Raw genomic sequence first — 23860 nt, 5'->3', positions numbered from 1 at the left:
ATATTCTGTTCGTTTGTGTTGGATTTTCAACGAACAACGTTTGTCGATTCGATTGTAAATGCAAGTGCATCATCACGTTTTATGCACATAACCGTGTGTCGTTAGCAAAGATTCCCGCTATTGACTAGACATTTGACGTAGCATAAGAGATCGTTCTACGTTCGGCCGCTGTTTGTGAGGTCCGTCTTGTTAAAAACCACTGAAAACAAACGAATTGCATGCATCACGATGGATTTTCTTCCATTCGTTCTCCCTCTCTTCTGAACCGTAGTAACATAGCTGAAGAGCAGCAAAGCTTAAATCATCATCAACCAAGTCGAACCGAACATAAATGTAAAATCAATGCAAAGCAATATCGCGAAATGCAATAAAGCGCCAGCGCTTGTTCAAAATGCAGCACAAAAAAAAAGCAAACAATTGAATGCAATCGTGCACTTTCAGTCTCGAAAAATATAGATCAATAAATGGTAATAATATATTTGTACACAGACAGAGAGATAGAGCGAAAAAAAATGCTACTCCACTCGGCGACTATTGTTTTAAATTGCACACGGTGGCGACATAGTGATGATGTATTCCCTTTGAATGTTCCATCGAGTGACACAAAAGACGGATAAATTGAAACTATTTGCATTGGTTTCGATCGTAGCCAAAGTTTTCAAAGACAAAACGAAAAAAACACACTCGAGAATTGTCGAAATGTTTCGTCTGAAAAATGCCAGAGCATAGCGCGGCCAGATTCTCAGAAGAGACCGAAGAAAGAAATCAAAACGCTCAGACAGACAAACGTGTGTTGTTTTAAACAGCAAAATTAATTGCTCGCGATGGTTGTATGTATGTTTTTTCGGCGAGCCACCAGCATGGAAAAAGGTCAAACGATAAAATGATATCGTGTGCGCGCGCGTCTCTCTGGTTTTTTTTTCGGTTGTAAATATGAAACGAATACAAGAGAGCGAAAAAAAAAATCTAATGCAAAAATCAACAATGTTGCGACTTGTGTTGCCCATTGTATCACCGTTTCCTTTGCGCTGTGGTTTTCGAATGAGAAAAAGAATTCGGTTTTTCTCACCCGTCGATGCCCAGCGCCGTTGATTTTTGTTGGTACGAAACGCACGTTCAGCTCAGAAAATGATGAATACAACATAAAATATGTTGTCGATGTGTATCCTTAACAAGATATGAGACACTCAATTCAAACCTCTCAACAATGTGCCGAACGATTGAAAAAATAAACGAAAAAAAAAGAGAAAAAGATTTGTGCTGCTGCAGCAGAAGAAAAGCGCATAAGAAAAAATGCAGCAGACGAAAACGAACCGAACGAACGAGAACACTGAAAAGAGGCACGAATGAAGACACGGGCAATGAAATCGTTATGTAAACAAGCGCAAAACGAGTGTAGAGTAGTTATTGCTGGCGCCTTGTTGATCTTGCCAAAAGATTTAGTGTTGATTGTTCGTTTTGCAGGCTTCGCTTCCTCTTATTCTTCGTTTTTTCGCGTTCATATTCAACCTTTGTGTTGTTGTTTTTGTTCTTTTCTCTCTTTCTACACATTTCGCATTGACCTCTTCGCATTGAGTCGTCCTTTTTACGCTAGCTAGCTCGGACCTGCATTTTGATGCACACAAATGTTCATGTTCGGCTTTTAACCCGCGGATGTTTTGTGCATAGCAGTTGGATAGAGCCAGAGAATGGAGTTCGTGTCTCTTTCGGTCTTTTATTGATCGGCGGCGCGATCGCACGTTGTTTGCAAATTGTTTTTTGGTTAGAGGTTTTTTTCCACGATCGGAACGTCTTTGGTATGGTCTTTTGTGAGTTCGCATCTTTTCTGTCTTTCGAAAGAAACACGAGTAGAATGAGAAAGAAGGAGAGAGAGGAGAGAAAAGTGAGGGAGACAGATAGAGAGAGATGAGGCAGAGAGAGACAGTGAAAAAGAGAAGGAAAGATAAAGAGAAAAGGAGTCTTCGTCTTTCTTCACTGCTGCAACATTTCGATCGATGCATTCAGCATTGTATGTGTTTTGTGTGTCCTTTTTCCATCTTTCTCTCCCTCGCTCTCATTTTTCGAACAATAACCAAATTTATTATTACGATATATGTTTTCTGTCGTTTTTTTCCAAACAAGCAAAAAAATTGCATAGAATTTCATTTCGGATTTGGCAGAGATGGCGTGAGCAATTCAATGTTGTTTTTTATGATGTGCCATCGCATTGTTCAAGTCACACGCTTATTTTGGAAAATTGACGCTAATGGATTCAACAAAATGCCATTTCCTCCTTCGTTGCTGCAGCAAATTCAAGCAAGCAAGCGAGCATCTCTCCAGCTTCCAATTACACACCAAGTCAATTATATGCTGCAGCATCAGCAAAAATACCATCGAAAATTGAAGATAATTTATGGTACTTTTGAGAAGCTCACACACACACATGCAGTTATTCGCATTGACAATGGATGAATTGCAGACACTTTTGGTTTTATTTCGAACGAAACGAAAAAATTGAATTTGGTGGATGCCCAAGATGCGCTGTGTGTTGTGCATAACTGAAAAGAACTGGTGTAAATCTCACACACACATACAGATATAAAAAAACCCATGATGATACGAATTAAAGTGCGAACGCGTCGCTCACTGCACATTATTAACATTTTTATATCATGTTTTGTTGAATCTTACACGACATCCATCATCATCATTATCATCACAAGACAGAAAAACAAACAAGTCGATGTTTGGTGCATTTTTATGCGTTTTCCAAGCAAGTTTTCGGTTGAATTTTGCAACGAATGTTTGAACGAGTCTTGAGTTTTCAGTACACATGTCGACCCGAAATGACCCCGATCTAAAAAAACAAGAAGAGTCGACAGCCGAGTAATTCAATCCAAAATGGCCTGGCGTTCGGTCATAATCGATCAAATTTCATATTATCAATAACGCGCGATGCGCTACCGGTTATTATAGAACATTAAGCGCCACATTGATGTAATGTCATGCGATAAATCAAATCGATCGTGCTACAAATGAAAGAATAAACAAAATTCGATTTGAAATTCAAGTTTTTGAATATATTCATTTCAAAATTTTCACATTTGACGATCAATTCAATTTTGATGATGGACGCTACGAAGTTTTTAATTGGAATTAAAGATTCAACAAGGTCTTGATTTTGAATTCGGTTTTGGATTTTAATTCGTTTTTGACTTTCTTCGATTTCGACTGCTTTGATTCCAACGACTTCGATTCCGACCGATTTCAAATTCATCAAGACTTCAGCAATGACAATATCAATTTTGGCTCAATTTCTCTTTATATATTTGAATGTCGATTTGGGTCTTGAATTTCCTCCGGACCGAAAAAAAACAAATGTTCCAAAGCTACTTTTTTTGTCAATTGAACATGACTGTGTGTCGCGTCGCGTCAGTGGTTGAACTTTTGATCAAATGAAACGAATTTATTTGATGATTTGAATGATGAGCCCGGGAGCCTTGGCTCAATAAGCCTTCTATGTGCGTCTTCACAAAGGAAGGCATCAATCCATCTCATTGTTGTCGTCTTTTCTCTTCTGATTTTCTTGTTGTATTCGACATTAATTTTCATTCTTTCATTGACTGGTTCTGAATGGCATGTGAACCGATTCGTTTTGAGTTCCAAACGAATGAGAGAGAAAAAAACACGACAACATACCAAATAAATTGGCCTGAGTGCGTTGTCGACAAACCACCGAAATAAAAACGCACAGCAACAGCAGCAGTGACCAACAAAAGAGAGGAGCAAGAGATAGAGAGAGAGCGAGAGCGAGAGAGAGAGAGAGAGAATAAAAGAAGAAGAATCGACAATGAACAGCAACCGATTCGATTATGGTCATATAACAATATTTACACAACTAAACGGGCTCTAACAAGCAGCAGACACCGAAATAAAACAAACCAAAATCGGAACAAGTTTCGTCGTTTTTCCACACACATTCATTCGCTTTGTGTGTGTTTTTTTTTCATATTCGTTTCGTTCGTGTGTTGCACACGAATTGTGCTTATAAAATATCTAACCAATTATCGAAACACACAAAACAAGTGAGAGAGAGAGAGAGAAGAGAGAATAAAAAACCCTATCATCAAGTTAATATGATTCCTCGTCACACACAAAAAAGAAGACGTTTATATATAGTTTTTTCGGACGATAACACACCACTGGAGCTCTTCGACAAAAACCAAGAATATGCAATGAGAAGGAACTGAAAATAAACGATTAGAAATCTTCGCGCACAAAACCCAATCGATTTACTTTCTTTGGAATTCAACATCGAATAAAACGAAATGAAGAAAAAACACACACACACACATTAAAAAAAGATATAAAGTGAATCTCGGGCGTGTAAGCATGATAATTTTTGTTTTGTATCTTTTGAACTGATTACGTTCTTATTTTCAGCCCCGAATTAGCCCTGAATGTATGTATTGACCACACGCGCAGTCAAACAACCAAATAAACACGATGGATAATTTGCTGGTCTATCTTGTTAGCGCAGACTCTCTTTACTCTCTCGATATTTACCATCAGCGAATGAATGCAACATGATGATGATGTGCATTTTTCCCAATCGAATTTTTCTTCTGTCGCCGATGTATTTCGTTCTCTTTTTCTCGTTTTTTTTCTCTTTCTGCTTCTTGATTTTTTTTGGAATGAATGCGTTTTTCGATCATTCGTTCCCGTTTTTCCCGTAGAATCAAGAAAATGAACCATTTTGCGATGCAGTTCTTTTATGCACGGTCTCTCTCTCTCTCTCTCTCTATCTATCTTTTACTCTCTATCTCTCTCTTTCCATACTTCTTTCCTCTTTTCACTCTTTCTCTCCCCTTCGTTCCTGTTCTCTTGGTTTTTCACTTCTCGATTTCGAAAATGAAGTAATAAATGGTATTTGTGCGCAAAAACGATGTGCAAGCGCCACCATGGCAAGATGAATTAATAAACAAATCGATGTACAAAAGAGAAGGTAGAAAATGAACGGGCCACAAAGCAATTGTGACATGGCTTATACTGAATGCAGAGTGTTTGAATGAACACGTCGCGATTTACATATAAAACGAAATATGGAAATAGACATATTCTTGCACATGCAAATTGGCGAGCCGCGAAGCGAGCTTATCAACACGTTCGGCGCTGCTGCTGCTAAAAGGAACGCAAATGTATCAAAAATGAAAATATATACGTATAAATCCACCAAGAATGAAATACGTGCTTCTCATTATGCGAATCAAATGGAAAATGCATTTTGAATGGAGAGAACACCGATGATTACATAAATATAGGCTTCGGATTTGATAGACTCCCATTTATTATCGTCATCATTTTTCACCGGCCCTTTTTTCCACAACACGAACCACACATTCTCATTGTTTGTTTTAAAAATCTTTTATTGGTTTTTACAGTGGCTGCCAAATACAAAACAACCGATTAACTTCAACAATTCTATTTTATACTCTCATTACATTTTCTTGACCTTCGTACGAGACGCTCGTTTTGAATTTGATTTATCAGTTTTTCGACTTGTGAACGCGCCGTTTGTGTTCACTCTTTAAAATGTATCATTTTTCATGACATTTTGAACTCTCGACTTTTTTCTCTCTTCGCGTGTATCGCTTTTTAAAGCGGTCTTTACTGATTTACCACTGATTTATAGTTGGATTAGAATGTACGTTTTTTGTCAATTTTCCCGTATTCTAATTCAATTCTTCGATTCTTGATTTGATCATTTTCCCTATTTCAACTCATTTCGTCTAATTTTCAATTTTCTACTAAATGTTAATTTCCTCCAATTGCCATTTTACTTCGATATTTGCGGGTTCTTTTCCATTTTTCATCCATTCCTCATTCGATTTTCTAGTTTTTTCCAGCGTTTTTCTCAATCTCCGTTGGATCCTCTCATTTCCGTTCCATTTTTTTTTTTTTGTAATTTACTACAGTAAATTCCATCAAATTCCAAGCCAATACAGTTTTCATTTTGATTTATGTTTCAAAATGTGCATTTCAACGATTCCAAATAGCAATTTACTATCTCTTTGCCGGAGAATTTCATTTCGTTTGAAATCGTTGGTGTTTTTTTTTCTTCGTACAAAGTAATAAAAAAAACGATCGCTTTGGCTGACACTTTAACACTTGATCGTTTTGGATTGTTGGAAAATACAGAAAATATCTCTATTTCGATTGATAACCCGGCCGCATCCAACTGAAATGGTTTGAAATGACCCCGATTACGATTCTCTCGCGTTCAGATTTTATTGCATTTTAAAAACTCTCAACTTAAATCATCGTCACTATTTATTTGTTTTTCCAGTCGGGCACGTTTCGCCTTATCCTATCGTCATCATCTTACGATTACTCAAAACAAAAACTATACGAAAACGGCCTTTCAAATTAGCATTTTATTTATTTATATACATAGATTTGGAATAAAAAAAAAAAAATAATAAAAATGAAAGAACGCCGCTGAAATCTCATGTAATTAAGACAACAAGAACGGGAAAAGAGATTGCTCGTGTTAGCGATAACATTATCGCAAATCGAGTCGAGTGTTTGTCGAATAGTTTTTTTTTTTGGTTTTGTTTATTCGATTTTGTACGATGAACGATTGAATGCGTTCAGTAAATCATTCCGGTTAAGTGCGCGGCTATTTGTCGGCCGATTGATCAACTGCACTCAAATAAATCAAGTTTCACTACTAACTTTTTTTTCGAAACGAAAAATTTCCATTGTCGGCTCCTAATTACTGTCGGGGTTGAAACATCGAAAATTCAATCGTGTAATAAATGTTCATTCATAAATTTTGTAGTGGCTATGAGCGCGACGCAAATATAATATGAGCAAAGCACATGTTTATGCATTTATGAGTGTGGGACACTTCAATAAAAAGGCTAATCAGACCGATGGCTAATATATATTTAGTGATTAATTTCGATTAGAGTGTGTATGTGTGTGTGTACTTTGAACAAGGCTTCGTGCTTTTTGTTGGGTGTTTGCAAGCAAACACATCGTGCGATGATGTCGATTTTCAGTTGTTTGCTTTTGCTGCTGCTGCCGCCGCCAAACTCGAATTATGGATATATAATATTTTTCGTTTGACTTTGCGCTCAGTTTGGCTTTGCGTGATCGTATATTGATTTATGGAGAGGCGATTGATGAACATGCTAATGCCGTGCTAAATGCCGATTTTCAAATCGACGCCATTCTCATTTTATGCCACACCACACGTGGTGGTCTCACTCGTTTGCATGGCGTTTATTTAACGACGAACCGATAGAATTCTGGTTTTTTCTTTTTTTGTTTAGCCAGCTGGGCTGACGCTGAGCGAAAACAAAAAAAAATCAATGCAACCACCGAGATGCAATTATGCAATTTTACCTCCTGAAGTAGATAATTTCCGAATCAACGATGGCGTTCGCTCACTTTTTTTCAGATACTCTCTCAGTACGCTTATTTTTCTTCAGGGAGAGAACGGAAGAGAGAGAAAACAAGAAATATAATCGACACCTTTTCTATGCGGAGAAAACGCATTACGATTATCAAGCCATGCACAAAAACCATACATTTCACATATATTGCGTACTTAGCACGATGAATAGATGCATCAGAATGGTATACGGGGATTTCGGATTCATATATGTTAATTTGCAGCAAAACGATGCACACTTATCTTTAATAACACACATTTTGAATGCGCGGTGTGGATGTTAAGTACTTAATGATTGTGTCGCATTCATTTATTCTCGCGATGACGTTCTCTATTTCTATGCGCTCTCTTTCACTATATTTTTGCTCTCTTTTTATCTATCTCCATTGCTCTCTGTCTCCTTCTATCTCTATCTCTCTTCAATTTTTTCGCTTGCCCGATCTCTCCCCTTCTCCCTTGCTCAATCTCTCTCCTGCTCGCCCGTTCAATCTCTCTCTTTTGTGCAATGCGGGAAGCGCGCTAGCCCGAAGATGAGAGATGCGTTTGTATATTTTTTTGCACTGTTGCGTGTGCTGCACCAACTTGAAAATTGTCACGTTTGCAATTATGGGTTTTATACATAGTGTTTTTTTTTTCTCTCAATAAAATAAGAGTGATGTTGCAATGCATGCAAAGGAAGCAATCAATTTTTGCTTATTAGATTACCCATTTCGAACACACAAACTGTGTGCAACCATTTCAATGGGAAATTAATTTAATTTTCTAAATTGTACGCTTGCAAATGGCTTGATTAGATACTCCTTGGCTTCATTTTTTTTTATTTCAAATAAAAACAAAACAACATACGTACATCACTAATTGGCTTCGACTACCATTTTTTCTCTCTTTTCATCGCTTTCTCGACTATAAAGAACACATTACATTGTTTCCAAAGCCAAATTGCCCAATTTAACTAAATTATAATTCCAAGTTATAATTGAGTTTTTCGTTGCCTAAAAAAACAAACCTCATTTACTTATTGATGCAAAAAAAATAAGCTTTTCTCCACATAAAACATGTCAAACGGCCAAAATTCCACACACGGCTTGTGTGCGGGAAAAAGAACACGAAAACTTTCGTAAAAAGGTACAAAATTTGTTTGCTGCGGTCTAATGTTGGTTGATAGCAAAAAATAAGACAGGTGGTTCTAATTAACTACATGCCCAATTTTATATAATATATGACCAATCGATGATATGTTTTGAAAGCGCCAGGGTAACTGGCAATAGAACGACGGTCCTTTTACTCAAAACTGAATTAGAATAACTCGTCGCAATTCTCTATATATAATTTTATTATACTTTGCAACATTTCGAAAATATGAACATTCCTGCTCTTAAAGCGATTTTCATTCGAAATGGGCCTTTGTATCACTTTTCGATAAAAGATCTTCTTTTCAAAATGTTGTGGCATAAAATGTTGTTCATCAAAACTAATTTTCTCTATAAAAATGAATTCATCCGTTGTAGTTGAAATGGTTCCATTGAAATTTGTAGACAAAAACCACTGTATTCATTCGAAATCGTCTTTCGTGCGTTAATCACACTGAAGAAGAAGAAAAAAACCGCATGAAAATCGGTGTAAAAATGCAACAACAACGAAGAAAAAAAAATTCGACAGCCGGCGATAGACAGACACAAAGATCGAGTAGTCAGTTGCGAATGAATGAGAGTGGCGTGCTGAATGAAAAGGTGTTTGTTAGAGAGCTAAGCTAAGAAGAAAAAATTATATGTATATTATCGGCATTGTGTTCGGGTGCGATTATTTGTTAATGCCTTGTTGCACTTTTGTGTGTCTGTTGCCGTGCATCTCCCGCTCACACTCTCTCCCTCTCTCGCGCGCTCTTTCTCTCGGTGCATCTATGCAATGATTCTATTGTTGATGTGTTTGGGATGTGTGTTATTTTTCCGCTTCACCAACATCAGCTCTCATTCTCGGCTGCACTCTCGCTCGCCTTCTCCCTCTCTCTTTCTCTCTTGCTCTGTGTGGTGTTTTTCTCTTTCACGCGCGCATCTTACAAATTTCACATTATACATTTCGCACTCTTTGTTGATTTTAGCGTGTTGTTCGAGTGTTTTGTGTCTAACGCCTTGCCAATCGACGTGCACGAAAAATAGTGATGAATAATTTTCAGCTTGATAGAGAAACAAACGGCTCAGCTTTTGAATGAACACGCACAAAGCACGGGGAATCGAAATGCGAGTATGCATTGTTTGTGATGTTAATCTTTGTTGAGCGATGTAGCTTTTGGCTGTTCCGTCAAATCTTATCTATCTAATGTTGTCGTGAGTGATGTCCCCGGCCAATTGTTCTCGAGATGCAATTTTTCGAGCGAACAAAATAGCATATAATGTAAATAAATCTCGGGCTTGTTTTGACACTCTGTTTTTTTTTTTGTTGAAGTGTTTTTGTCCACACCGCATGTGTTTAAATGCAATGGGCCATTCGGTACAAAAGGGAAACAAGATTTTATGGCAGTTTTATGTCGTGTTCATGTCAAGTTTGTTTTTTGCTCTATACATATTTTTCGTCTATATTTGGCATTGTGGCGACAACACAATTATGAACGCGCGAGAGAGTGAGATATGATTTATGGCGGAAACCCCATTTGAAAATATCATCGCACACTACGATCTAAAAGTGTTATTCGAATATCACTCTTTTTACAAGGGCAATTTTTTTGTTTGATATCAAAGTAAGAACGGGCGAGCGAGTAAACGATCAACAGAGACAATGTGAGGACAAGAGCGCGTGAGTGAGATAGAGAATGAAAAAAAAAACCAGTTGCAAATTATTTTATTGAGAGCGAAATGTTGTATGATCTCATCACTCACGACACCACTGCAGCTTATGGTTTGAAACGCAAAATGCGGCATTCTTTCGACCAAAATTAGAATGCGTGCGCGCGCGCGATGCATATGCTTGATAGACTGTAATGATAATCGGTGTTGTTGTTGTTTTACCGTACGTGATTTTACCTTTGCCATGTATATTGTTATTGTTTTATCGTGTACACACTCCAAAATCGTTTTGCTGGATTAACCGTAATTGCAGATAATTCATGCCAATGAAACCATTACGAGAACAATGCTGTCAATTGTCAAATGATTACTTGCACTTTGAAAACATTCCACATCAATTGTGTTTATTTTTACAATATTTTTATTTCGTTGTTTTACAAAACTTGACAATTTTTTTTTCTTTCTATCTCTTTCCAGACAAATGTTTCCACAAATGAAGTTCCGTGTGTCCGGTCTTGATGCAAAAGCAAAATACATTTTATTATTAGACATTGTTGCAGCCGACGATTACCGCTATAAATTTCACAATAGGTACACAAAATTATTTACAAATGACTCACTTTCCATGAACTCGCACACATGCACTCGGTGATTTGAAAAATTACAAATTTGTACTTGCAATTTTTCACATCACTTTTCATGTGATTTAAACGTTTTCGCATTTTTCATGTAATTTTTCGAAGTTTTAAGTGAATTTTTGATGAAATTAAACAAATTTCGATGAAATTACATGCATTTTTATGTGAAATGATGTCGAATTTGGTTAGATTTTGCGCTAAGCACCTTAAAACGTCTTATTTAATTGAAATTACTTGAAAAAATTAAGAAAATTGACGGAATTCAGCAGATCTAATTGGTGCGGTTTAAATGTTTTTTCATTTTACAGTCGGTGGATGGTGGCGGGTAAGGCTGATCCGGAGATGCCAAAACGAATGTACATTCATCCGGATAGTCCGTCAACGGGTGAACAATGGATGCAAAAAGTCGTATCGTTTCATAAACTCAAACTAACCAACAATATAAGCGACAAACATGGATTTGTAAGTACTGTACGTTGTATCTTGTATGGCCCAAGATTTTTTTCATTTATTCTTTTTTACAAAACAAAATTCAAAACTATTATTTTTCCAAAAAAAAAAAAAAAAAACAAATATATATTGTCAATTTATCGGCAAACCTGTAGAAATGTAAGAAAAATGAGGTAACCAAAGAAAATTTTTTGCGTATCAAAAGGCTTAGAACTTTCTGCTAACCGCTTAGTGGATCCACCTGCTTCACATTTAGAGTCTAATGCTATCTATTTGAATGAAACGAGAAGTAGTTTAAATAACCAACGGCGGTCTTTGTTTCCCTCTGTATTGATAAAAAACAAGCGACATTCAAAACGATCCCACGATCACATCACATAAATGTTTTGATTGAAGTTGAGACAGCGCATATTGCGAAACAGGTTTCTTTTTTTTAAATATATATATCGTCATCGCGGATCAAATTTTAAGCAGCATGCCTTCCAGTTGTCTTTGTATTATTTTTTTTTCGTTTCGAGTGCCGGTTTTCTAGTTTATTTTATGAATTGAAAAAATAAGCGACGAAAGATTTTAAGCATTGATGTAATGGAAATGCATGCTGTCAAAATCCATTTGTCGGTCGATGTGTTAATCACTATCGGCATCGGTGTATTTTTTTCTTATTTTGTCTCTTCTTTGCCGATATTTTCGGGATTTGCGCATCCCGAAGATAAATGCGCACAAAAAAAGGAGTTGTGTTTTTTTTATCGATGGTTTCTCGAAATAAATCGACAGAAAAACATAATTTTACTTTTAACGCTCTACAAAATCTCATTCGGATTAAATGAAATAAATATAATATCGAAGACGTGTCACGTTCATTGTAGAAATTAGTCGATTTTCGCCTCGTGTTTCTCGCTTTTTTTGCTGCGTCTTTTGCATGAAAGGAGAAACCACTTGAGAGAGACAGAGAGGAGAGAGAGAGAGAGAGCACTGCAGCACCGTGCAATTTTTGTTTGATGCAAAGCGCCGAAGAACAACAGAAACCAAAAAAAAAACAACAACAAACCGAAAGAGAGTTCAGATGTCGATGTCATGGCGTCAAAAATATAATCCCCGCACACCGTACGCTTGGTTTTCTGTGTCGCATTCGGTGAATTTTACTTTGTTCTTCCAGTTCGGTGACAAAAGCATGAATTTGCATTAAATTAGATGTCACTCAAATGAGCGACGTTGCGTTCACAAACCATATACTCGCTCGTTTTCTTGCTTGCACACGCATACATTGCGTGTGGATATTGAACGCTGATATCTGCATGCATCGTTTTCGATCGCAGTCAATTTTCTTATCTTTTTCACTCTCGGTCGACGTTTTTTTTATCTCTCATTCATTCTGCTGGCCGACTTGATCTTCTCTTACTATCTTTTCTTGCGCCATCTTCAATGTTCAAATGATGGTCTCCGTTTGTCTTTTCTTGCTGGTCGTTTCTCACTCGGCATGTCCGGCTCATCTCTTCTCCCTCGCCAAATCCGGCCATTTAATTCAAAATTAATTCAATCAAACATATGACCCATGGTTTTCGATTTCAAAGCCCAATTTCATACAATTCTCCCGAAATAATTTTCCGCTGACCGTTTTCCATCAAAGTTCAAATCCCGTACACAAAAAAAAATACTTTCAATTCAAATTAGGTGTGTGCATGTTTAAGTGGCGTCTCATCGCATATTATAAAACCAGCATGTTTTTCACTGACATGAAGAAAATACCGGCGGTTATCTATATTTCGGCATCAATAATAATATAAATATCGATCAAAATCTCTCGACCTCTCAGACACTGGGAATGCGCGCCAGTGAAAGCCCCCAAAATGATATTCGGTTATTAAAAGCTCTCTCTGTCTCGATATATATTTTTTTTATATAGAAACCCATTAAAACCATCTAACAACAGTTGACATCAATGATATATTACCAATATAAAAACCAACCGAGATTTTTTTTTATTCTTCTTCTTTTGGATCGATTAAAACAAAACATGATTTTAATGTTCGGTGCGAACAAAACGTTTGGTGTCCGTGTGAAACGAATCGAAAACAGAACAGAAACCAGAATCAAAAAATTAATATTAATAAATTAGACGGCAAATGAGGTGAATGAGAGTGCGGGACCGTAGAGGATTCAGAAAGAGAGTGTGTGTTTTGGGCGTGAGACAGAACACACCGATCTTGATGATATTTTGTTTATGACTGCACTTTTTTTCGTATCATATCTTCGAGATAGTTTGTTTTTAGTAAAATTAGCGCCAGTGGTGCTTTTTTGCCTTCAATCGAAAAACGGCAATAATTTTCTCTATTTTTTAAATCGAATTTTTTATCTTTACGAGATCATATCATTCGATTCTTTCTGTGGTGATTACACCGATTTTTGACATGGACACAATGAAATTGATCGTTTTGTGTGTTAGATAGCGATCAGAAGAGGTAGCTCTCTCCTTTTCTCTCTCTCTTTCTCTTTCTGCCGAGATTACCCCCTTGAAAAACACTCGACAAACGACACAAAAGAAAACTAGATCATCTGTCTGAAAACGCAAAAAAAGTCGTCAGCTAAACACACACGCATGAAAAAGACGTCAAACATACAAAAAAACATCTTCATAAATCTCGAGAGTTCTTTTCGGTCAACATCGACAAAGGAACAAAAATTGGTTTTGTGATAAAAATCTATTGCTATTTTCGGTGTCTGCTATCTTTTCGCTTTCTTTGTGTGAGTTTTTTTTATTCTCTCCCGTGTGCGATTAACAAATATTTACGGTGCATCGGCTTTTTTGTATGAATTACGCCTCAATTTGGTGTCTTTCTCTTTCTCTCTCTCTCTCTCTCTCTCGTTTTCGATTACTCTCTATATGTGCAATAACTTGGCTTCTGCTGATTAGCCCAAAATTGGTATTAGATTCAGTTTTGTTATGACCGAACAAAAGACAGCAATTCAAGGGCCCGAAGGATTAATAAAAACATTTTTTCTTTATATGCGACTAAAAAAGGTAAAATGTTCATGTTCTTACGACCCATATTAAGACATTGTGAATGAGCACTCGACTTTAAAATCCCATCATACCGTACAAGAGCAGCGCAAAAGATACGGTTTTAATTTCAATACACCCGACCGAGTATTTGGGCTAGATACACAATCTCAAACATGCCTACTGTTCGATAGACACAATATATCCTAGATCAACGAATGACGAAAAAGAAACTGCAGAAGAAAGAATGATTTACTGAAAGAAGAAAAGACGAAAGAGAGAGAGAGAGAGAAGGCCACAATATTGTTGTGTGTTTTGAAAAATGGGTGCCAATTTGAAGCACAGACAAAAATTAGGCCCATTTGAAGATAATAATAATTTTCTTTTTTTAACATCGTACCGAACAGAGAAAATCCGAATAAAGATGTTTTCAACAAACGAAAGCAAGGCGCTCAAAATTATATGTATCATTTTAATTGAGTCTATGTCTCTAATCGATAGCACGCACCGTACACGAATTAAATGAAAGCAACACAAGAAATGTTCAGTTTGAAGCGAGAATTTTCGATTCAAACATCCGAATTGTTCTTCCGCTGACGTGGCTCTTTCGATGACGTGTTCCATTTTTGATAATGAACCGTGGTAATAAGTGCATTGAGCCTCTGAAGAAAAAAACAATCAAACAAAACATTTAAATCTATTTTGAATAATGTCGATTACTTCAATCGAAACGATGATTGGAATGAGTTAAACCTGAATAGCCCGTGTTCAAAGACACATCATCGATTTATACATATTTTCCCATGATTTTGAATAATTTTCCGCTTCTCTTTGTCTTTTAACATTTTTTTTTTTCGTGGCACCATTTAAACCCTTGCACGATGCGAACACTTAATTACTATTGTCATGTCACACAAAAAAAAACCAGACAAAGGACAACCACAGTAAAGAAAACATTTAAATACGCACCATGCAATTCAAATCGTAATGTCCGGTAAATTACGTGGCCCATTCAATTTAATATTTCTTTTTCATTATGTCGTGTTTACATATTAAAACAAACGTAACGCTGATTCAGCGCCAGTAAAATAGATTTTTGTTGACTATTTTCAATCATTCATTATTATTTAGAAAAAAAAATGTTTCAATATCAATTATTTGTGTATGTGATTATAAGTGGTAGGAAACCACTCCATGAGGAACATTCACTCAAAGGACACGTTTCATTTTTTTTGGTTCAGATTAATTAAACGGATCCCGGAAAAAATTACACAAATTTTAAAATAGTGGAATGAGAGAGGCCAAGCGACATATAAGCCAAACAAATATTTGGAGAAAAATAATGGGGTGAAGTCAAAGTCTTTTTGTTGAATCAATGAATTTTGCTGTGGGCAAATAGTTGTGTCAGTGAATGACGTGGATTTTGTTGTTTCAATTAAAATGCACGTGGAAAACAAAGCACCTGGAATAAATTAACGATGACTTTAGTTAAACACGATAAAATTTGGCTGTTGGACACAATGATAGAAATAATTATTTTTCATCATAATGAAGGCGCCGGCGATCACAAAATCACAATTACCGAAAATCAAAGAATTTCAATTCTTAAATCACAAATTTTCGAAAAATTATAGATTTTCAGTTGAAAATGACTAATTTCAATTGAAAATTACCGATTTTGAGTTGAAAACATCTAATTTTCGATCAAAAGTATCTCATTATCAGCGATGTACTCATTCCCAATCAAAAAGTCATCTTTTTTGTTTGAGTACTCCTATTTTGTTGGAATTCCCAATGATTGAACCCTATTCATGGACAAAACCTCGAAAATCATACATTATCTATCCAGATAATTCGAAAAAATCAAAAAATTACATTAATGTTTCGGTCTAAAATTTAATTATCCATCTCTTTTATGGTAAAATGACCTTTGGTAAAGAGTACAATTAGTGTTGGTCATTGGTTGTCCACGCATGATATTGATTCGATGAGTTTCGTGGTTAAGTGTGCTCTCTTCAATCAATCATCTTTCCTCTCTCCTCGTTCTAATCGGATCAATTTGTGTATTTTAGTGAATTACCCATTAACGATATACACATTTTGACATTTAATGATGTTCCGGGGTTGGAATATTGCCGACGGTAATTATGAAATTGGATTTCCGTTAAATAAACTCCTGTTGTGTCCATCATTCGAAAAAAAATGTTTGTTCAAACATTAGATTTATATTCGTCCCCGTCGAAAATGTTGACTTTGTCAAAGCGGTGTCAATTTTCAATTTCACTGTTGATTCGATAAACAAACTTATTCCATTTCGTATTTGTGAGGGAAATAAAATGCAAAGAGAAAAAAACCGGCAAAGATGTTCAGAAAAGAAATTAAATTTCACTCCCTTTTTTGGGTCGACAACGATTTGATTTATAACTGACGAAAATCACACATTTAATGCGTTTGCACACAAATTCAAATATTTATTTGATTGAAATCGAAACGATGAAGGGAACGTGTGTGCATAAGTAAATATTACAATTTCGAGTTTTATGTTCGACATTTTTCGCATTCACCATTTTTCATCGTTACATTTTTCGGAATCAAATTTTCACCGAATATTTTCGAAATTATATATACATACGCACCGATTTGTGGAATGTGTTTTATTATATGATGAAAATAAAATGCTAAATATGGAAAAATGTTTTGCGAGATCCAGAAATGTCATGGAATTTGGCAAGAGCGTATGAGCACGGGGCGAGTATTTGACGCAAAAATTCTTCGAATAAATTATCTGTTTTTTTTTTTTTAATGAAAAACGAATTATTTTTATATGATTTTTTATTGTTGCCCACTTCTTTTTTATGGAGGCGGTGTAATGTGTGCATGAGAGAATATAAAATAGCGAGACATGAGGTTGATTTGAAAATGTGAAAAGGCAAAAGGGAGAGCGAGAAGAAGAGCGGGAAAGAGGTAGCGAAATGAAATGGTTCTCGTTTTGCGACATTAATTAGGTAAAGTGCATGTACTTTATGGTTCTAAATGGGTCGTTTCGGTTCCAATACGAAACGAGCATTATTTTTGTGTATTGTTGATCGGTGTGAAATTAGAACCAACAAAATTCCACACTATTGTGCCAAAATCAACGCGAACGCGATAAGATTACAACGGGGTGGCCATTTTGACACGGTACTAACAACAACCGTCAGCACCGTAAATCTAAAAAAAAACGTCGAGCGCGAAAAAAACACAGACCGAAAATGAAACAGTATTTAAGTGAAACGAAGCGAGCAAAAGATATGCGTGTTTAAAGTGTATAAAAGGTTGGAAAAACATCGCGTTTTATTTACGAGGAGAAATACGAAATACTACAAGTTGTAGTGGTGCTGGTCATACAAATGGTCATATGAAATTGCACAAGTGCTTGTAGAGACTGAAAAAAATTGCCATTCGAAACGAATGTGGATCGAAAAAGCTTTCGGGGGCAACAAAACGAAATTGTATTGGAAAAACGCGACCGTTCCGTGTGTATGTTTTTTCTCTGTACAAAAGCCCATTTTAATGGCCACTTTATAGTTCATTCACGAGACGATGGGTTTTTTTCCCACTTGGTCGTTGTTATTTTGAATTGTAAAAGTGTCCATTTTCACTTCCGATTAGCGTATATTTTATCGCATTCGGGCGATATTTTTCTGATATAATATCGAAAATGGGCCGTTAGTTGGCACACCATTTCAAGCACTCATGCCCGCACTTACCGTTTTTAATTAGGATAAATAACAGGCATTTTGGAAAAGACGTCTAATCCGAAACAGGCTTTTAAAACCTCTAACTTCTAATCATCATGTGAATTGTAATGAATTGAATGAGTGTGCGTTATTTGTGTGTTACGTCGTGGCAACGGTGGCGGTGGTGCTGCTGTTAAGATTATACACGCGGCCACACGATAACCACCGAGTGAGAGTTGGTATTTAAAGGGTGTGCAAATGCAACTGACTATTCTCTTCATGTACATGAAAATCCCGATTTGCACTCCGCCCTTCCGTCCATCGCACCTACTCATTACCAAACATATATTCAACAGCGCTCGAGCTCGCGATCAATAATCATTCGCGCATTTGAAACATGGATGTCATGCGTTTCAATTCTCGGTTGCTTTGCTCATTTCATGTTTTAAGTTTTCAATGACCAGTAAACAGGAACATTTATATATGCCTTTGGTCTCTCTCGCGCCATTAATTTTCACCATTTCAACTGAACAACAAAACACCAATTTATAACAGGCTTTCCGTCATTCTTCGAATAAAAAATCGGACACCAGGTCTCTGTGTGTATGTAATAAATTTTAAGGAGAGCACCAGCAACCACAACAACCATTTAGAGAGAAAGCGAAAGAGAGACCGGTGCGTGTATCGGTGTTGAAAATGGGCGCACGAAAACCACCACGAATAATTAAAATTGACGACAACAACAACCCAGCCTCATAATTAATGACCCGTTGACTTTGTTACGCTAACGAGAAAAACAGCTTGTTGGCTTTTCAGAGTGAATGGAAGATTTATGGAGTTTGGGATTTGAAAAATATGGCGTGGCAAAAAGATGGTGGGTTTTTGGTCCGAAAACATGTATGTGATTAAAAGGAACATTTCCGACTCTCGAAACTCGCTGGTGTAACAAAAGGGGAGTTTGGGTAAGAAAAAATTAGATTTTTTATGAAAAATGCGATCAACTCATGCTCACGCTGACTTTTTTCATAATAATTGAATGTTTTTTTAAATAATTCAAAACATTTTGTGACAAATAACACTTTTTGCTTGGTGAAATGTGAATTTTGGAAGAAAAATCGCTTGGTTTTCGTGGAGAGAATCGATTAAAAGGAAGATTCGGTCAAAAGAAAGATTTTGTTAATTCAAAAACAAAAATTCTTTCAAAGAAAACCGAATCGAAATTTTGCCCATCAGAAATATTTTCTTCCAAACGATCTTCTATCTCTATCCCTCTCCAAAGGTCCAACACTTTCAACAATGCTCCACCGCACCAAAACTCGGTTAAAGTCGTAAAGACTCTTTTCTGTCTTTAACAACAGTGCCTCTTCGGTGCAACCCCCGCCTCGAACCAATTCCATTTGCAAAAAAAAAAACTGGCACAATTGAAACCAAATAAATATCGTTAATTCAATTATTGTCGAGAGAGTGAAAAAATAGCTTATTTGTGCCCTTTACAACTTAATCGCCTTTTGTTATACGAATATATCGTGGTTCATGTCTTCTCTCATTCCCTCTCTCTCTCTATCTGTCCCTTTCAGTTTGAATGGAATCAAATGTTTGCAATGAAAATGGCAAACACCAAGAGGCAAAAGAGCGCTAGCGTGTTGAAAGAAGAAGAAAAAAAAAATTGCTCCGCCTAAATGCGATGCTTGTTTTGTTTTCTTTGCATTTGTCGTTCGGTTGTGGTTTTATTCACTAAACCTGAAATGCAAATGCAATGAAATAGAATATATCGGTGGATATATTTTGTTATTTCGGCTGTATGTCGCGCTGTATGCAGAGTGGAGCATAATACACAATGCAAATCATTTCTGGATTTAGTCGAGAAGGTTTTGTTGTTCACAAATTTGTGCATGTTCTTTTGATTTGTTATCTGATTTTATTCACTCTGTGTCTCTCTGCTCATGGTGCCCAAATCCTATATTACAACATATCGGAAATGGTCATCAATGTTTTTTTTTTCTCTATCTCTTTCGTTGCCTAATTTACATCGAAATAAATAAATGAGTGTTGTAAAACGAGTTCGATGGCGTCGCTGCGACCGCAATAGAAAGACGACGACCGTTCACGATTTTCGATGGCAAAAGAGATTTTTGAGATGGTGCATACAGCACTATACACAAAACGAAATTCTATGGTAAGAAAAATGGCATCAAGAAGAAAAGGCACAAGAGTCTTGAAAAAAAAAACTACGCATATTTTTGCAGTGTGCAAAGGGTGTGGCGGTGCTCTTCACGCGAATGCAATTAACTTGTGCACTTGTTTGTCGCTCCTCTCCGCATAAAACAAAAGAAGACGAATGAACGACCGAACGAAAAGTGTGTGTATGCGAACGAAAAATGCCCGAAAAGCGTGCAATTTCATTGGATTTTAGCATGGAATGGCCGCAGTAATTAAGCACACACAAAAACACGTCAATTCCAAACAAGCCAACAAATGCAATTGTTCAGGTGAAAAACAATGGCGCGAATGAAGCATCATATATATGCGAACGCTTGCCATCGTTTGAAGGGCTTCCAATTTCATAATATAAAAACATTTCTTACTTTTCTTCCTTTCGGCTTCGATTTACAAATGGCTCGATACGATACAGAAATGAAATGGTGTGTGTACATTTTTCAACGAATCGATTCATCGTCACTCAATGCAACCACCATTTAAAGCATCGCGTGCATATGCACTTCGTTCCCATTTTTCAGCCATCACTTTTGATGCGAACAAAAATACGATGAAAAAAAACAAGAGCGGAAGAAGAAAGTACTGTACACGCATTTCAAATTGCCTATTCTCTCTCGCACCGTGGTGTATATGAGCGCGCGTGTGTGTATATATGTGCACCCGTTCGTCCCTTCGTGTATGAATATTTCACATCGCTCACGCGTTTCGTTGAAGGGTTCCATTTCCTTTTTGCCGATATGGATGTCGAGAAAAATAGAGGTGTACAAAGGCGAATACCTCATAAAATATGTACTATTCGATGAAAAATTGTGAAAGAGGAAGAAAATCGACAGTTTTAGCGACCATGTGAAAATGAAGAGAAAGCCAAACGAACGGTATGAAAGAGAGAAAGAGGGAGAGGGAGACTTATGGATGTTATTGTAGTTTAGGTTTCCATTTTTGGATCGTGTTGAATGAGCACGCATTTCGACCGTCGTTACACTTCTGAAACGGCCCAAGATCACGAAACATCCATTCGAAAACGGGGACCAATCACACTGCACATCTATATCACACAGGGTGTGTATGTGTTGTTGTATATGCTCTTTATATGTGTTTAATCATGTGCTATTATGATGATTTTGCCATATATATGTTTTCTTTTTACTTCTTCAAAGTCATTGTGGTGTATTTGTGCGCGCATATATTGCGTGATAAAAAGTCGATACGTGCAACGATATATAGACTGCCATATCACTTTTACGGTGTTATTTTAACACTCAAAGACAAAGTAGCTAATTATTATTCTATGTTACCGTTCAACCCATCATCTAGCACGTCACTCATAGAGTGAGCATATAAAAAAAGAACCGAGTTCGACCCAAGTTCATGCGTTTGACATCAACATTTAAAATACGATGACACGAGTAAATTTCACTCAATTTTCGTTTACTTATACTTTTAAATTTCTGTCCTTTTTTCTCTCGCTCACCATTCCGTTCTCTGTCTCCATCTCCTTCTCTATCAGTATCTCTTTCTTTCTCTCTCTCTCTCTGTGTAATTATATCAGTAGTTTTCTGTTCTTCGTGTCCCTTTGAGGTCTCTTGATAGCAAATCTCTCCTAATCACCTTCGAAAAAAGCCTCAAAACCGATGCAGATAAGAAATGAGTTTATGAGTGTTAAAAGAGAGATCAAAGACACTGATGATTATCGAATTTTGAATGCAAAGTATGGAAATAATTGGTTGCGTTTAAATGGAGAGACAAAGGGTATGGCTGTGATGAGAATAAAAACTAAGAGCCTGTGAAAGAGAAGAGAAAGCAAGAGCAGACACCGAGTGAGCAAAGAGACAGAAGGTGGAAGAAAGAGATGGAGAAAGAGAGAAGTATAAAAGAGAGAAAACAGTTAGAGAAAGAGCTATCATTATGAGTGGTATCAATCTCTCTTTAAATGTCAAACGAAAAAGCATTGACGAAAATTCGGTTAATCCGTTGAGTGTTTTAAGCTCTTTAAGACCAACTGTTGTTGATGGAAAATGATACCGAACCAAAGCGCACCCTCTCTACCCTGTTTATCGAACGCATTCACTATGAGGAATAATAACATTGTTTCAAAGAGTGTGTTCAGCGCAGATAAACCGCATCAAACGATAACCACTTAAGAACGAAATATGAAATCCATAGTAAATAATTTATTAATTCATCGGGCTAATTGGGCCCACTTCACCGCATTTACAAACCCAAATTCGCATTAATTTATTACGATTGTTTTCCGCGCGCTTATAAATCGCAGTTTCAAAGAGGCGTCATTGACAAATTGTAAATTTACCTGAAGAACGTACACCGACATCGAAAAAAAAACACAACTCCAATATGAATCGGTTAAGTAATTGAAACACACTTTTGGTAAATCCGGTCTTTGTAAATTTTACACTGGTGCGCATACAAAGTGGTTCACATCGAATTATGTGCGCTCATTACCGAAAAAACACTGCCTTTGTCAGCACACCAACAACAGCCGTCCGAAAAGACAAAAGCGGTTAGTAAATCCTCTGTAAGTGGCTTTTAATTGGTTGCTATTCAAAAATGGCTTTGCATCTATTAATTTCAAGTGTTCTCAATTTCGTTTTTTTTGGAGCCTTTTGTCTTCTTCGCCTTTGCTTTTCAGACATTTTAAATAAGGATGTGTCGCTTTTTCTGTGGATGTGTGTGTGTGTGTCTTTGAAAGAGAGTATAGTTTTTATTTTAAAGTCATGCTTCAACTAAATTCTTAACATTTATTCTGTTTAATATTTAATGAATGATGTCTTCGTGTTCATTTTGTCTATTGATTTAATTGATTTGTTCCCTTCGGACGTTAATTGATGGAGACAATTTAGTTCAATTTATTTGCCATGACCGGCGCTTGTTGTTAAAATTAAGAACATTTTCATCTTTCTTCGTCGCTTCGACTCGATTTACACGCGTGTCTCAAGTGTTTTTTTTCTCTATTAATTCGATTGTGTTCGATGAAGTGGGTGAGTCACGTCGTTTCGCTTCGTTTCGCGTTCGATCGAATTCAATTTTCGATTGAAAATTAGAACAATTTTCCATTTCAAGTAATTAAAATCCATTTTTAAAACGATTTTTGTAGCGTCGAATCGATTGCCATCGTCGGTGTCGTGTCGTTGATTAATTGTGCGTTAAATGTGATGATGGACATTGGACAATTTCGATCAAGTGGCTCATTCCAATTTCAAAAGAACCTATTAACTAATCAAAGTTTAACCTAATTCCATTCATTCTCGCTTTATCTCTCTCCAGCTTCGGTGTCGTTCGGATAGAAAAATTAGCAGCTACTTTTCAGTACATGTTACTTCATAAAAATTTCAAATTCTCCAGCAGAGACAGAGAGAGAAATCCGTTCTGTGTGTGCAACGAAGCGTAAATGAGACAGGCTCTCTATCAAACAACTCAAACTATTCGCTTCACTTATTTATATAGTCTCTAAATAAAGGATGGCACAAATTGCTCAGGGACTGTGGGACTTTTTATTTATATCAAATGGATTGGGTTTCATGGTGTGCGTTTCTTTTTTTCAATGACTGTTTATTAAAATTTCAAATGTTGAAATAGCGCCTGAGTCACCGACAATTTTTAGT

At 36.6% G+C, this 23860-nt stretch overlaps 1 protein-coding gene across 2 annotated transcripts in view; it reads left to right on the top strand.

Annotated features, from left to right (window-relative positions):
- The window catches only part of LOC116348990 (optomotor-blind protein), an 83121-nt gene that overhangs the window by 19977 nt on the left and 39284 nt on the right, over positions 1-23860 (top strand). Inside the window, exons 3-4 of one of the 2 annotated variants that reach the window (XM_031780238.1) lie at positions 10696-10809; positions 11165-11318. In XM_031780238.1, coding sequence (XP_031636098.1) covers positions 10696-10809; positions 11165-11318 — 268 coding nt within the window. Of the gene's footprint in view, positions 1-10695; positions 10810-11164; positions 11328-23860 lie in introns of both variants that reach the window. The other variant, XM_031780237.1, reaches the window with a different exon arrangement.

This window comes from Contarinia nasturtii, unplaced genomic scaffold (assembly GCF_009176525.2).
Source record: "Contarinia nasturtii isolate CC-2019 unplaced genomic scaffold, AAFC_CNas_1.1 Cnas_scaffold_2739, whole genome shotgun sequence".
Classification (NCBI taxonomy): domain Eukaryota; kingdom Metazoa; phylum Arthropoda; class Insecta; order Diptera; family Cecidomyiidae; genus Contarinia; species Contarinia nasturtii.
This window is presented reverse-complemented; position numbering and strand designations above follow the sequence as displayed.